General features: G+C 36.2%; 1 protein-coding gene across 2 annotated transcripts; it reads right to left on the bottom strand.

Moving 5' to 3' along the window:
* Window positions 1-736: 736 nt before the first annotated feature.
* On the bottom strand, window positions 737-12,155 carry etf1a (eukaryotic translation termination factor 1a). 2 transcript variants are annotated; one of them, XM_067388890.1, is made up of 11 exons: window positions 12,052-12,155; window positions 11,618-11,711; window positions 7,749-7,924; window positions 6,387-6,526; window positions 6,169-6,307; window positions 3,855-4,045; window positions 3,442-3,571; window positions 2,606-2,779; window positions 1,681-1,745; window positions 1,385-1,532; window positions 737-1,287 (listed from the first exon to the last, which is right to left on the bottom strand). In XM_067388890.1, the coding sequence occupies exons 2-11, from the start codon at window positions 11,701-11,703 to the stop codon at window positions 1,205-1,207; spliced, it is 1,332 nt and encodes a 443-aa protein (XP_067244991.1). In that variant the 5' UTR covers window positions 11,704-11,711; window positions 12,052-12,155; the 3' UTR covers window positions 737-1,204. The 2 variants fall into 2 exon arrangements, with proteins under 2 accessions (XP_067244991.1, XP_067244984.1); XM_067388883.1 differs by lacking the exon at window positions 12,052-12,155 and having other exon boundaries at window positions 11,584-11,704.
* Between the last annotated feature and the right edge of the window lie 4,580 nt (window positions 12,156-16,735).

Below are 16,735 nucleotides of genomic sequence, written 5' to 3'. Positions count from 1 at the left end.
TACAAATTTTGGTCATAACCATATTAAGACTTTTGCTTTGCAACAGTGACATTTATTTCTGGTCAAGTATTCATAGTTGTATCAGGTTTCGAGGTCTGGTTGGTCACGTGGCTCTGCAGGGCGTGTGTGAGAGGGCGGGGCCCTCTGCAGCTACTTTAAAATGCAGACTCTCTGGTTGGTCAAATGGAAATGAGAGGACGTTTGTGGTGAAGCATGCTTTCAGGTGATTGGCTCCTTCTGTTGTTGGGTCTTTCCCCATCAACAGAGAGAGTAAGAAAAAAAACAAAAACAAATCAACCCACAGACCTCTTTAGATCTATCAGTCTTGCCAAATGAATTTATATCATTAATATTAATTCTGACTAATATACATCATAACTCAATACCATTTTACTAGTGCCAGGCCCCTATATTGGTATTACAAGCAGCCCTCAGCCACCATTCAAAGAAACATAACAGCATCAACACAGGCTATTTAAAACCTGTACTGGTCAAGTGCCAATATTCACTGTATTTCTTAGTGTTATAATAAGATGACTGAGGAAAAGGTCTACAATAATGTGCTTATAGACAGAAAAATAACTTCTCAATTTTTCCCTATAAATCCTAAATGTAATAATGTAGAAGCACAAGGTGAGATTTTACATTAGAATTGCACATTTTTTTTGGGGGGGGGGGGGGGGGGGGATATACAGAGCACACTCGAGTAAAACAGGACACACAGGGAAGTTTCAGCATTTTCAAATTTATTTTGTTTCTCCCCCATTCTTTACATAAACCCATGTAAAAAATACCACACTGTCATAAAATACAGCAGCAGCGATTGCCAATAAAAAAAAAACTCAAAGGAAGAGAACTAGTGGTGGATTCAGGGTGGAAAAATCTGGGGGGAGAAAAACAGAAAAAGGATAAAAAGAAAAATAAACATTTCAAAATGAGTCCAAACGGTTTGAGAGATCTTTAATTCAAAACGGGAAGAGAATAAACAAAGTGAGTCCTGTCCAATCAGAATGCTCTAAGGCTGGGCCTCATGAATTATTCATGATGGCTCTGTCCTTCACTTGATTGACAGACGACACACTTCTCTTCTGAAACTGTGCGTTTTTGAGTATTGAGTGCACAGGTTCTCGGTAAGAAAGAACAATTTTTCTTTCCATTACTCCTCAAATCTTCACTTATTTCTCTCTAGCTCGGTCTCAACAACCTAGTAATCATCCAAGTCAAAAAGCTCATCATCTTCTGCCTGGTAGTCCAACCCCTGGAAATCCACTCGGTACCGCAAAATACCTGAGAGAGCAACACATTTTGGTAAATAAATGAACAATAAATCAACACCTGACATGATAAATATCACCAAATGAAATAAATCCAGATTCAGCGTCACCTCCGATTCCTCCGAAACCCTTGACAAACTGCGACCCCTCTTGACTTTTATCAGTCACGATCTCCAGAGTCGCGCCGAACTTCTTATAGCTATTGGCAAACCACTCCAGCAGCGGCATGACCTCGATGAGCTCGTGTTCCTGACCCGTCTGACGAGACAAACAAATGATCAGTGGCACAGTAAACATGATTCCTGTGCATCCGCTGTAAGAGATGACTAGGGCTGTCAACTGTGTAACAATGTTAGGACGGTTAATTGCGACACACACACACACACACACACACACACACACACACCTCTTTGTCTATAAAGTGGGACTTGTCCTTCTCTTGTTCTGGGGTCAAATGAATGACTTTCTCATCTGAAACACACAACAGTAAGTGAGACATTACAGAAAACACTTCCTCTTGACACAATCTAATCGATCTGTTGAAGCAACAACCGGCAGTAAAAACAAACACTGAATGCAAGTATGTGGGTTTATACTCTTAAAACCTGTGTTTACACCAGACACACTTCAACACAGAGTTATACGATACAAGAGGAAATAGTGAATATAGCCCTTTAAAATAAGGTCTGATTAGTTAAAGAAATTAACTAACAATGAGCAATTCATTTGTCACAGTATTTATCTTTGTCAACATTAGTTATTAAAAATATTCCTGTTCATTGTTAGTTCATGTCCATTAACAAACAGATACGACTTTCAATTTCAATGTTTTAGTAAATGTTGAAATTAACATTAAGATTAATAAATGCTTTAGAAGTATTTTTTCATAAATAGTTCATAATAAATGTTGTTGTTAATATTAACATTAGACTAATATTAACAAATTAAACCTTATTGTAAAGTGCTATCATTATGGTTAACTAAAAATAAAACCAAAATCATAAAAAAGTTTGTAACTTTGTTAAATAAAGTAAACTTTAACTGAAATAACGGTTTTTGATACAATATCCCAAAATGCAGATAAAAATAGATGGAAACATAGCTACTGATATAGTCACATATCATCATCACTGGAACACTGGATTGACCAATCAGAAGACAGGAACGAATGTGCCCATATTATAATTCCTGAAGCGATTTAATTAGAGCTTATATGAAATGCCTTACAAGCACTGACTAGCAAGAACATGAAAGGATCTTGAATCTGAGAGTGTGTTTGTAATAAATGTGTGTCTGTTCTCGACCCATCCCCTGTGTGTGTGTTCATGTACCGTTCTCCAAGCCGTTGACCTCTGCGCCATGCATTCTCAGGACGTATCTCATTGTCTCCAAGTTTTCATAGACAATGAGAATTTCAACAGCTCCCATTTCCATCGCCTTCAGTGTGTCGTCCACGCCGAAACAATACTTCCCTGTGTCCTGACTGATCTCGTCGAAGTATCGCCCTGAGACACAGAACAACACCATCAAAGCCTTCAGCTCCATTTAGGGTAACAAACTTGTGAAACATTTCCTTTAGCTTTTCATAAGTTTCATCCTACTTTGTCTTTTAAAATCACTAAAGAAAACAGGGTAGTAGAAGAGCCGAATTTGCCAGAGAGAAATTAGCACGATTAGAAGATCTGGTGCACGTCATATGAAGAACCAGGGTTATTATTATCATCTAGTAAAACATTTTTGTTAATTGAAAAAGAAGTTGAAATACAATAAAATATAAATATTTGATTAAAAAATAGAAACTAAAACTGACATAAATATATAATTAATCATCTTGCATCTTGGATATTTTTAATTAAACAGGCACACATTCAACGTACAGTTTATTGTGTAAAAAAAAAAACATTTTTGAAATGTCTTTTATATAAACATTTATGAAACATTTCGTTTTTTCTTTAGACCTTTTGAAAGGATAATTAAGACTTTCCTTATACCACTTAAAACATTTAAACATTTTTTTGGCCTTAAATTTGGTCAAACTAAACGTAACAGTTTTTAAAGACCTGTAGGTGTTTGGACACGCAAAACTAGTGTTACTTGGATTTAAGAATGATTTCTGAATACAGATTCATCCGATACAGGATTGCATCTGTGAGGATCAGTATTTTACCTATCAGCTTTTTCTCCTGTATGAATTTGACGTTGGACAGGACTTCAGCGGAGAGCTCAATGGCCTGATTGAAGCCATTCTCTCCTCCGTAAGAGATGTCGACCAGCTTCAACACTTTCGCTTGTAACCTCTGCAACCAATCACAGACAACGAACTGATGTTAGAGAGACAGACTTCAGCCAATCACAGAAAACTGCGATTTGTTCACATCCAATGATAAACTCTTTGTTCAGAACAGCACACTACTCTTACTTTTTCTGCAAAATAATGTAACTTCAGTTCACATACTATGCCTTAAGTACGCAGTATACAGTATTCTATTTGAAATAAAGCCATAGTAGAGTTTCTACATGGACTTTATAGGGCATTTAATTCAACTAATCAGAGTCGACAACAATACACTTTCTTCTTACCGGGTCGAACATGTCAGATTGGCTGAGCTCCGTTTTAAAATCTGCGGATCCGGCCAGCACCAGTCCAGCCACGTTGACTTTATCATTGGACACGAAGAGCTGCACAGACGTCTCTGCCACCTTCCTCACGTAATTGTGTCTCTTCTCCATCCTCAACCGAGCAAAACGCAGCGCGGACTGACCTCCTCTTCCTGAGAGATAAAGTGGTGTAAATACACGTTTATATATGTGTCCATTAAAAGGGTTAAGGTAACCTAAAATTCTGTCATCAATTACTCTCCCTCTAAAATTCTGTCATCAATTACTCACCCTCATGTTGTTCCAAACCTGTAAGGCTTTCGTTCATCTTCAGAGCACAAAAGAAGATATTTTTCATGAAACCTGAGAGCTTTCTGACCCTCCATTGGAAGTCTATTTATCCAAAACTGACCATTCAAAACTTTCATAAAGAGATGGTAAAATAAATCAATATGAATTAAGCGGTTTAATCCAAGTCTTCCGAAGAAACACGATCGCTTTATGATGAAAAGACCCAAAAGACGCTTCAAAACATTCATAAAGAGATTCATAAAATACATCCATATCAATCGATCACTTTATATGATGAAGAGATTTAATTTAGGCTTATATTCAAATATAAACATTCATCAGCCAACATAAACAGAAGCTCAACCATACTTGCTTGAAACTTCTCTGGTTCTTACAGAAGTTCAAATGTGATGGCATGACACATGCATGAACACATGATTACAGATCCAGTTCTGGCTGCATCTATAATTCAGATTTTTAATCCCCGTATCCGCTTACATATATTTATATATAATCTATTTTTAATCTCTATAATAAAAATGTATAATTCAGATTTTGATCTCCATACCCATTTACATATATTATATATATTTTCCAAGGGTTTTTTTCCCCTCCTAGGACTTTTTTCCCAGTGCTAGCACGCTGGGTTTTTCTCCTAGGGGGTTTTTTCCACCCCTGGGAGTCAGCCGACATTGGCTTAATGTAGCACCATCTTGTATATGTTACATATTACCACGCTTGGTTGTACAGCTTATTTTTAACCACTTCCCTTTTTTCTGTGCTTCTAATATGTAAAGCTGCTTTGAAACAATTACCAATTGTAAAAAGCGCTATATAGATAAATTTGACTTGACTTGAACCTCATTGGTTCTCATGCTTGAGCTTCTGTGACAAAATTTGAATGTTGTAAACATAGTAAGCTTGTGAATAAAAGCCTAAAATAAATCTCTTCATCATATTGATTGATATGGATTTATTTTACAAATCTCTTTATGAATGTTTTGAAACATCTTTTGGGTAAATAGACTTTCAATGGAGGGACTGAAATCTCTCAGATTTAATTAGAATTACATTTTTCTTTGGTGTTTGAAATGACATGAGTGTGAGTAAATGATGACAGAATTCTCATTTTTGGGGGAATTATGCTTTTAAACATCTGAGAACTAGTCATGCTCATCAAAGTTAATTTTAAACATTTTTTTAAGATCTGCACAAATAAAATTAATACCATATATCCATAAAGAACAAACCCATACAAACTCAAAATAAATCATGCATCTCAGATTTTTTTACTTAATTAAACAGGCACACGCTCAACTGCAAGATTAAAATACAGAAGAAATGTTTTATTTAATATATACATATGTATTTTAATAGGTTTATATACTAATATATCAATAAACACAAATTAGATGTTGATCGATATTGGATACATTGATGATGTGTTTAAGGAAAGGCAAATCTGTGTTCATTCTATATTTTATAGCATTCAAGAGCAGAAGACCAGAGAAAACTTGAGTAAAGAGGACACCGTTACTGGACAATATGGCTAAAAAGATGATTTAATAATTATGCATTTATTCTAAAATTAAATGGGGAATAATTTAAAACAAACAACAATGCAAAAAGTAAAATAAATAGTCAAATCTAGTTCAGAAAAATCACGGCATGTTTTTTTACTAAAAAAAGAAAAGATAATCATTCCTATTTACATATGTAACTCTAACTCTATTCCAACAGGCATTTGATGATGCAAATGAATCATTGAGTCAAGAGTTTGGAAAGGAATCATCTTGATCAATTCTAACACTGATTTAGCTGATGAGCTCATAATCACGGGTCTCGAGACAAGAATGCTTGATGACACAATCTTTAGGAAACTTAATGGCTAAATACAAAGTGCATTAAAATCATCTTAATTTTATATCGCCAAAAAACATATTGCACATACTGTGAATATACGATGTATAGAAAACATCACAGTAAAATGTCTAGGCATGATTACCGTGTTTTTTAGGAAGGTCCACAGTAAATTTGTGCAGCACGTCTCTGGTGTTTCCCTGTAGAGTCCCGAACAGAGCCCCGCTACCATCAATGACTATGAACCCGAACTTACTGTCGTCTGACAATAACGCCGTCAGAGCCTAGGGAAAGACAGAAGATTATATAGCATCTCAATTACAATGAGCTTTATGAAACGCTTCGTTTGGATTGGGATTTTACCTCCGTGTGAAACTTGTTGTCACAGAGGTACAGGGAGGTGTTGATGGGTTTGAATGGCTCGAAATCGATGTTCACTTTCTTCTCTTTGCCTTCGTCTGTCACTATGGTGCCGCAGTAAACCACCAGACCATTATGAGGCACTACAGGAAACAAGAGACGCCAAACAGACCAAAACCATCAATACCGGATGAAGCTCAAGATTTTGTCGCGTGTTTGCAGAAGTCTCACATTGGGTGAATGATGTGAACAGACATACAATGAGTAAAAATGACATGAAATGGCATTTGCACTTCTGTACCGTGACATTTCTGGGTGAAGTAGAATTTTCAATGAGATAAAAGGACATGAATCGATTGTAATCTATCATTACTTGACAATACTGTCAACTTTTGGAAATTGAATTTTTTTTTACTTTTTTTTTTTTTTTTACCAAAACACTGAAACGAAAAATAAACTTTTTATTTAGCTAAAAAAAAAAAAAAAAAAAAAAAAAAAAATCAAAACTAAAGATTATTTAATAATTAATCTAATGTATTTAATAATGAACTCTAAATAAAACTGAGTAGTATATAAAAATTCTACATAAAGCTTTTATATCAACTTTTTAATGATATAATAATTATGTTTCTACTCTAATTAGTTTTAAATGGTGGCTGTAGTAAATACTTATTTTCAAACATAAGCTACATTAAATAATGAAGATGACTTGTTAAGTAAAAATATAATGAATATGTATTATTCATTATTACATGAATCAAGCAAAATGCTCCTCTCTTTTTTTTTTTTTGGCAAAAACAGAAAATTAATTTATTAATTTATTTTCGGTTACCGAAATTTCAGTGCATCACTAACTGGCAAGATTTCATAAAGGCTACATGAAGAGTCAGAGAAAATGATGACTAAATTGCCCATTGATTAATGCTAATTTCCCATCTGTGTGCCCTAAAATAAGCTTCATTTTAAATACATATCACTAAAACAAACTATTTTTGCTTTGGAATAATATACACAGATGAACTGTGCATAATAAGATCATAAATGTGCATTCAGAATTGTCAATTTGAAGGGTGATGTTGACTTTATATCCCATCTTATGATCAAAACAAACATTAACCATTAACATTCTTTTAGTTAGCAAAGCCTCTAACAAAAAAGTACCAATTTTCCATCATAAATGTAAAATATGCACTTTATAGAAAGCACAATGTTATGGTTAGAGTCTATCAAACCTGTTCTCATATAATCAACTCAATAAAATCACTCAGCTATGTGAGAGGTCAGAACAACACAGGATTTGTCTCAAATATCCTCTTTAAAACTGCAAATGTGTTTGACTGTAACTAAAGAGAAGGACACACACACCTTTGTTATAGAGTTTGAGTCTCTGCTGGACTGAGGTAATGGCTCCCAACACTGACAGTCGGTTCACTCGGCTCTTGATGTTTGACGCCGTACCGAACTCATCTGCCAACATCTTGGCCACTCTAGAGATCTGATCTTTAGGAGGAATGATGAGCGAGATCATGCTGGTCCCATTACTGACAGAAAGAAATACAAACTGCCATGTTATTCAGCTCTACAAAAACATCAAACAGACAAATTACTGTAAATTAAATCATTTACAGAAAGAACAATGTCTCAATTTCAAAATTGAGGTTTACTTGCCATCTAAGAAGCAGCCTTTTAGCCCATTAAATGCCCTTTTTTGAGCATAGATCTGAACTATAAATGGTTGTAGTTCAAGAATGCTTTGGAACACAACCTAAGGTCTCTTTTTAAAGAAGACACTCAGCAGATTATTGCAGAAGTGAAAGCAGCTTCAAATAATGAAAGTGTAAAAAAGTTATAGAAGTTTAATTTTACTGTACAGCAAATGTACCTTTTTAAAAAACATTTTTATCATACAAAATCTAGAGCTGCACGATTCTGGATGAATTGAGGATTACGTTGTTTTTTTTCTTTTGTTTCAAATAAAAATCACAATTTTCCCACGACTCTGAACAGACGACACAACTAAACTCAATAACATGCAATTTACTGGTTCTGACAAAATGTTAATTGCTGCAGTCTATTTAAAATGTTTAATTTAATTCTTCCAAAACAAATTGAAATTAATGGTTCAATGACTCAAATACTTGCTTGTTTCATTACTAGATGAATTAGCGTTTTTGAACAAATCTCTTGAATGAATCTCTTCAATGACATACACTTTTAAGTCACTAGTCTCCACCTACTGCCATAATGTAACTATACAATCATTTTTTGAAGCGCCAAGTTACTTTTAAAAGGTGATTTGCTCTAGTTTGATTGCTTCCATAGACATTAGTGTTTATATCCAAACTATAAACTTTTATCACAGTTCTTCTGTGATAATTTGAATATTCATATTAACAGTAATAATGATAATGTGGTTTGTGAAGCTATTTCATACCTATATATGACAACTGCTCTTTCTAGATTTTAATATGTTGGTGTGATTTTGTCAAAGCTTTAATAGACGTAGACGAATCATTGTCCTTTAAAGAATGAGATTAGTTGGGTGTTTGAATCGAAATCTATATTTACAAAATCTATATTTCACAAAATTATTTGCTTGAAAAATCAAAGTCATATGTCTAACCAAGTTGTGTTCCAATTTTAAAACGATTTTCACAGGCTAAATTTTGAATGTTTACGCTTTCAAAGGATGCCTCATTTATGATGATTACTAAAATATGCGATAGGGAAAAATGTTCTGCCACCAGGACACAGAGTTAACAGGCTATGGCAGCATCTGAACTGAAAAGGAATCTCATAAGTGGCTGATTTGGATCATTACATAGTCATCAGTACTTAATAATATGCATAACACCAAGGAGACTCTCAACTTGAATATTTCAGATTATCAAATAATTCCACCCTCTGACCTGAGACCAGTAATAAACTTGTATTGATTACAAGTGACAGATGGAATTGGATGAATGCCACAGAAATAAGTTGACTACACAGAGAAATAAACACTTTCAGATGATGAACAATAAAAACAATGACAACCAATCAGAATCCATCCTGCTTTAAGGACCTCAATCAATTAAAGCAGCAGGCAACAAAATCGTGGCGATAAACAGAACGATATCATGTGCTGGTTTGGGTTCTAATATAGTTATCTTTAAAAGTTAGAAAGGCTGAAAGTAATTTCTAATCTATGTGTGATCAAATTGTTTTTACTAGGTGCTGTTTGGGTGAAGAACTACCATAATGCCTTCCTTGTCCAACCCCCGTGACTGTCAGACATATTTCACTGGACTGCACTGTTTTTAATGAGAATAGACAACATTTTTATTCAGAGATGTCTAACATCGTTTTGCGTTAATCTTAAATATTGAATATCTTTTTGTTAACTGTATGACTTTTGCTATTCACTTTGTTCTCATCATGAAGATGGACCTGAATTTTTACCAATCTTTTGTTTTGAATCAGTGGTTCGAAGCACCAAAGTCACATGATTTCAGTAAATGAGGCTTCGTTTACATGATCCGAACCACTGATTCAAAACAAAAGATTTGTAAAGCTTCGAAGCAATGTTCTGAAATTGTCCGTCACTAGATATTGTTGAAAAGTCATTATTTTGGGCGCACAAAACTTGTCGCTTTATAATATTAAGGTTGAACCACTGCGCTCACATGAACTGATTTAAATATGTCTTTAGTAGCTTTCTGGATCTTGAGAGGTTCAGTGATGTTGCTGGCAATAGAGGCCTCACTGAAAAAATATCTTAATTTGTGTTCTGAAGATGAGTGAAGGTCTGACGGGTGTGGAACGACACGAGGGTGAGTAATTAATGACAGAATTTTCATTATCGGGTGAATTAACAGTTTAAGTGTAATAACATATTTTGCAATTTGTTTGCCATCTTGGATGGATTTTTCCATCAAGATGCATTCTGGGACTGCCTTCTCTATATGTGATGGATCAGCTTTTGTACCTATGATAACTTATAATGGTGTCTATGTGGGCAGCTCACTAGATTTTGGAATGGAGTCAAAAAGACACAAAGAGGTCAAAGGCCTCAGTATCGTCAGCTGACAAAAGTGTCATTTCAAGAGTTCTCTTACACAAACACACACGTATAATCTGCTGCTAAAACAGAGGCTGACTTCAAACATTCAGTTTATACCATCCACACTGAGATCTGAGGTGGAATCAGGGTCAAAACACAGACAGAGCAGGACGCAGTTCAGTTTATTTACACACACACACACACACACACACACACGTGGCATGAAGGTCAGCGGCACTCATGCATGGAAACAAAGAGTTTCGGTTTCTGAGGTGGGATTAAGCATACTTCATTTGTGCATGCGAGCATGAATTACTACTATCTTGCACACGCACAGAATTTACCCTTGAATGAAGGTCTGTATTGTTGTGAAGCTCAACATAACTACCGGTCAGAAGCATGAGTGCCAAACGGCCATGCCGATGACGCATTTACACGCTCTGTAACGCATGCAGTGGTTCTTCAAATAAACTTATGTACACAAGCTTTACCATTGATATAAAAATCACGGATTTATAACCTCCATCCTAACACGACAGGTGAGTGAAGTGTAGAAAACAAGCATTAGCTTCCTCTCCAACTCCATTTCAAAATCCATGGCTGCCAAAAGGTAGTTTGTAGGTTCAAATCCAGCACAAGCTGATCATGAACAAGTCTCTTATCTGAACTTATAATGAGTGCACTGTTTAATGAGTAATTATAGTTATTATGAGGGGCTAAACACACACACACCTGTTTGAAACTCACTGCGACTTAATTCAAAACTTAAACACACACACACACACACACACACACACAAAAGAAGGTCCAAACTGAAGTATCAGACAGAGCTGCCCGGACCTGCGGCTGGAGTAACTAGTCATTAGTGGTTTTTACTAAAGCAGGAACCACCAATACTATTACTCATACTTAAATGTTAGGGATTAGGAATCCGAAAACCCAATTTTGTGTGTGTGTGTGTGTGTGTGTGTGTTGTTGATCTGCAACGTTGTGCTTCAGATATGAATGACACCATATATATGCATAGTTGTAAGCATGTTATTTATAAGGTGGCAAGTAATGAATGAACCCTCGTGGGGGTTTGAAACTACAACCTTTCAGTTAGCAGTTCAGAACCACTGAACTAACACACGTTAAAACAAACTTTAAGTCACATACGTTTCCTGTTTATCTCCAACACAAACTCTCTCACCCTCTCGCCGCTTCCAGACTCTTGATGAGTTTCTTGATCTTCCAGATTTCAACATTTCTGTCCGCCGCGTTCGGATCATCTGCCATCTTCAGTCCTACAACAGCGGAAAGAAACTGCCGTTAAAACCGGGACTGACCCGTGTGTGTGCGCGCGCGCGCGCGTGCGTGTGTCCTGCTCGGACGAGCGCGTCCACACTAGCGATCGATGACTTCGCCGCCCTTTAAGGACGTACTAACAAAAACTACAACAAAGTACCATGGTGTTACCCTGATTTTCGAACGTGTACCTCGGCCCGAGGTGTTATTCTACTATTTGAAGTACATTTGAGTACGATTTTAATATGGTGAATGTCGTAGTACACCATCAAAGTACTTCATATCCTTTTTAAAACCCCAAATAAACCTCTATGTAACATATATGTTCATTAAAAATACCTGACTCTGTCCCTCCGGTTTCGGTCGGTCGGTCGGTCTGTCTGTTCCACACGCGTCACGCCGCCGCCGGTTCCTGCGGATACACGTGGGAGGAGGAGCTTCAGTGGTTCACTTCCTAGTTACCTGCATAGAAACCGTAGGGCGCCAAAGGAGTCCAGCGGCTTTCTATGACACGTACAGCGGTTATTCCTCCAGGGGGCGCTCGGTGGCCCAGAGAGCGAATCCTCCATAGAGTCACATTCAAATCTCAGGATGTTTTGTGTAAACAAGACGCTAGAAGAATTGTTACATGCGAAAAATGAGCAGACAGGTTGAATAAAAATTCACACCTGAATAAAAATACAGAAAAACTTTGAATTTAAAATGTACAGTGGTGAGTTCAAAGAATAAATATAGTATTAAGGTATAGATCATTTCCGGGCCGCTATAAGCCCCGCCAACTTTATGCTTAAACTTTCCATTCTAGCAGCTTATTCTATTTCTACGGTAGAAACAGCGTCAATACTGTGTTTTGATTGGCTAAGAGTTGTGCCGGAAGGCGGAAATGCACAGAATTTAACCAAGAAGGGGTGAATGGGAAATGTAGTTCGATGTTGTTTTTTTATGCTGTTTAAAATAAATTATAGGTTTAAATAGCATGATAAGTACTTTTAAAAAATGTTATGAAACGAGTACAGGTCCTGATGTCCAATAATAATAATAATAAAGCATATGAAATAATGATAATTATATATTATAATAATATATTAATTAGACCCTTACTCCAATTCTACTTTTTCTTTGTCTTGTTATGATTTGTTTTGTGAAATAATGCTTTGGCAATATTGTATGTAAACATAATCATGCCAATAAGGTACTTTAAAATGAAAATGACAATAAAAAGTAGTACCACTGTACTTTTCTGATTTTTGTTTGTTTGTTTGTTGTTGTTGTTGTTTTCTGGTCATTTTAGTTACAGTTTTATTCACTAAAACCGTAAAGTAGGCTATAACATTCAACATACTCAGAAGGGCAGTATAATAATAACTTATTTTCAGTCCGCTTATTCTACTCATAGGACGTTGAAGACGATATAATTTCTCCCTATGTTTGTTGTAATGTCTCATTGGCTACTTACAGACTGAAAGGCTGCATCTGAAATCACATACTCTCTTGAGCAGGTACTTATTTTGAAATAGCCTAAATTACTTCACGACCGCTAAAAAGTACATTCAATCTAGTATGAATGTGTGTAGTATGAATGTAATCTGGACGTACTACATTTGCCATGTTGTCATCATCATGTGACCTACCAGCGTCAGTTGCATTGCTTCACTGCCATTCACAAATCCTCTCCCATGGCCTCATGGGATAGAAAAGTGTCCATCGTATGCACACTTCAGAATCTCACCAGAAGTAGGTCATCCAGGTCTAATCTTTTATGAGCACTGTGAAATCAAACATACTTTTTTTGTCATATGCTGTTTTTCGTCTACTATTTAGTAAGGAAGTATGCAATTTTGGATGCAGCCTGAGTTTCAGGAGAGACAACTGCATTTAATACCAGCAGAGGGCGACATTGTCTCTCACATGCTGCATCTCATTTGTTGAACAAACACACCTACCCTAAACTAAGCTGATTATTCATGCAGTGTTTTGTTAGACTTGGAAATGAAATCTTAAGACTTTATTGTTTGCATATTTCTGTGTTTTCTATTGTACAATACAGGTTTATTCTTTGCTGTGACTGGAAACAGCAGGCAGCTCAAAAGGATTGATATTCAAGTATTGTAAATGTTTTGGATTAACGTGTTAGTGTTTCTTTTTTGCCTTTTGATTGTTATCCACTATTGCATATTGTTGTCACAGTTCAATCATAACTCACAAAGAAACTGTTAATTGTTTCTTGCGTCTTGCCTAGTAAAGCGTGTACGCATTCACTATTGAACATAAATGTATGACACAGTGTGTATTGCAAAGCATCCTGTGTAGTCACAACAGTTCACACACCAATTCAAAGTACTTTGATCATTTTGCATTTTTATATGCTTCACAGACAAGTCCCAGACTAAAATGCATGTTGGAGCCATTTTAACTGAAAGCAACTTGCACTGTCATATCTTAAAATAATGTCAGTGCCATTGTTTTTCATGTTTTTTTCTAAAGCACGTTTATAAAAGCTACTTAAATGACCTAATTGAACTAAGACCGAATCCTAGCTTAATTTAAGCCCTGTCTGTGAAACCAGGCCTTAGTGTTTTTTGCTGGTTTACACACAGCCTCAGGTTTTTGGGCCTGTTTCCCTTTGCAGGCCAAGAAAATCCTGGCTGAAACTGTCTGTGATAATAGTGATTTAAGGAGGATAATCTTAGCAATTCTCGTCTCAAACACTTCTGAACACCCTGAGACCGAAGCGCACACCCGCTGATGCTCGGGGTTATTTTGGGAAAGTTGGATGCGTCTCCTGGAGGGTGTGAGGACGTTTGCTCCCGGTGAGAGTCAGGTCAGCATTTACGAGCGCAGAGACTGCTGCAGTTATCAGAGGAGGCAGATGGTCATTACCACTGCAGCTCTCGCTCTCATAACGCATGTGTGCCTGCGAGACTGGTACATCAGCACTGGAATTATTAGACTATAAAAACCCGAATCATGTTTTAACGTCATGCTGAATTAAATGCCATGGCTTTTATTCTGGAAATAGACTGAAACTGATTTGGCAAACAGAAGGACAAGGGGTCACAGGGGGCCTGTGTTCTACTGATTGAGCACTTACATTTCTACTCTCATATCTATAAATTAAAGTATCCATCTTATTTTTAATGTAGCTTACAGTAAAAGGAACATTCACACAAAGAACGAACTGTAAAGATTTCTATATTAGCATTCACACCAACGGACGATAATGTTGCTTATTATAGTTGATATATTAGCATTCATACCAACGAACAATAAAGTTCTGTTTATTATAGTCGCTATATTAGCGTTTACACCAACGGATGATAATGTTCTGTTTATTATAGTCGCTATATTTGCGTTCACACCAACGGACGATAACGTCCTGTTTATTATAGTTGCTATATTAGTGTTCACACCAACGGACGATAACGTCCTGTTTATTATAGTCGCTATATTAGTGTTCACACCAACGGACGATAATGTTGTTTATTATAGTCGCTATATTAGCGTTCACACCAACGGACGATAATGTTGTTTATTATAGTCGCTATATTAGCGTTCACACCAACAGATGATAATGTTGTTTATTATAGTCGCTATATTAGCGTTCACAGCAACAGACGATAATGTTGTTTATTATAGTCGCTATATTAGCGTTCACACCAACGGACGATAACGTTGTTTATTACAGTCGCTATATTAGCGTTCACACCAACGGATGATAATGTTGTTTATTATAGTCGCTATATTAGCGTTCACACCAATGGACGATAACATTGTTTATTACAGTCGTTATATTAGTGTTCACACCAACGGACAATAACGTTGTTTATTACAGTCGCTATATTAGCGTTCACACCAACGGACGATAATGTTGTTTATTACAGTCGCTATATTAGCGTTCACACCAACGGATGATAATGTTGTTTATTATAGTCGCTATATTAGCGTTCACACCAATGGACGATAATGTTGTTTATTACAGTCGCTATATTAGCGTTCACACCAACGGATGATAATGTTGTTTATTATAGTCGCTATATTAGCGTTCACACCAACGGACGATAATGTTGTTTATTACAGTCGCTATATTAGCGTTCACACCAACGGATGATAATGTTGTTTATTATAGTCGCTATATTAGCGTTCACACCAATGGACGATAATGTTGTTTATTACAGTCGCTATATTAGCGTTCACACCAACGGACGATAATGTTGTTTATTACAGTCGCTATATTAGCGTTCACACCAACGGATGATAATGTTGTTTATTATAGTCGCTATATTAGCGTTCACACCAACGGACGATAATGTTGTTTATTACAGTCGCTATATTAGCGTTCACACCAACGGATGATAATGTTGTTTATTATAGTCGCTATATTAGCGTTCACACCAACGGACGATAATGTTGTTTTTTACAGTCGCTATATTAGCGTTCACACCAACAGATGATAATGTTGTTTATTATAGTCGCTATATTAGCGTTCACAGCAACAGACGATAATGTTGTTTATTATAGTCGCTATATTAGCGTTCACACCAACGGACGATAACGTTGTTTATTACAGTCGCTATATTAGCGTTCACACCAACGGATGATAATGTTGTTTATTATAGTCGCTATATTAGCGTTCACACCAATGGACGATAACATTGTTTATTACAGTCGTTATATTAGTGTTCACACCAACGGACAATAACGTTGTTTATTACAGTCGCTATATTAGCGTTCACACCAACGGACGATAATGTTGTTTATTACAGTCGCTATATTAGCGTTCACACCAACGGATGATAATGTTGTTTATTATAGTCGCTATATTAGCGTTCACACCAACGGACGATAACATTGTTTATTACAGTCGTTATATTAGTGTTCACACCAACGGACGATAACATTGTTTATTACAGTCGTTATATTAGTGTTCACACCAACGGACAATAACGTTGTTTATTACAGTCGCTATATTAGCGTTCACACCAACGGATGATAATGTTGTTTATTATAGTCGCTATATTAGTGT

The sequence above is a fragment of the Chanodichthys erythropterus genome, chromosome 1 (assembly GCF_024489055.1).
Source record: "Chanodichthys erythropterus isolate Z2021 chromosome 1, ASM2448905v1, whole genome shotgun sequence".
In the NCBI taxonomy this organism is placed as follows: Eukaryota; Metazoa; Chordata; class Actinopteri; order Cypriniformes; family Xenocyprididae; genus Chanodichthys; species Chanodichthys erythropterus.
This window is presented reverse-complemented; position numbering and strand designations above follow the sequence as displayed.

What these genes read in the sequence shown, in the direction of transcription:
- etf1a (XM_067388883.1), bottom strand. Translation starts at nt 11,696, where the DNA reads ATGATCCGAACGCGGCGGACAGAAATGTTGAAATCTGGAAGATCAAGA. An exon ending in ACAACAAGTTTCACACGGAG is followed by an intron (nt 6,308 to 6,386) that starts GTAAAATCCCAA and finishes GTCTTTCCCTAG; the next exon opens with GCTCTGACGGCGTTATTGTC. An exon ending in GGACCTTCCTAAAAAACACG is followed by an intron (nt 4,046 to 6,168) that starts GTAATCATGCCT and finishes TTTATCTCTCAG; the next exon opens with GAAGAGGAGGTCAGTCCGCG.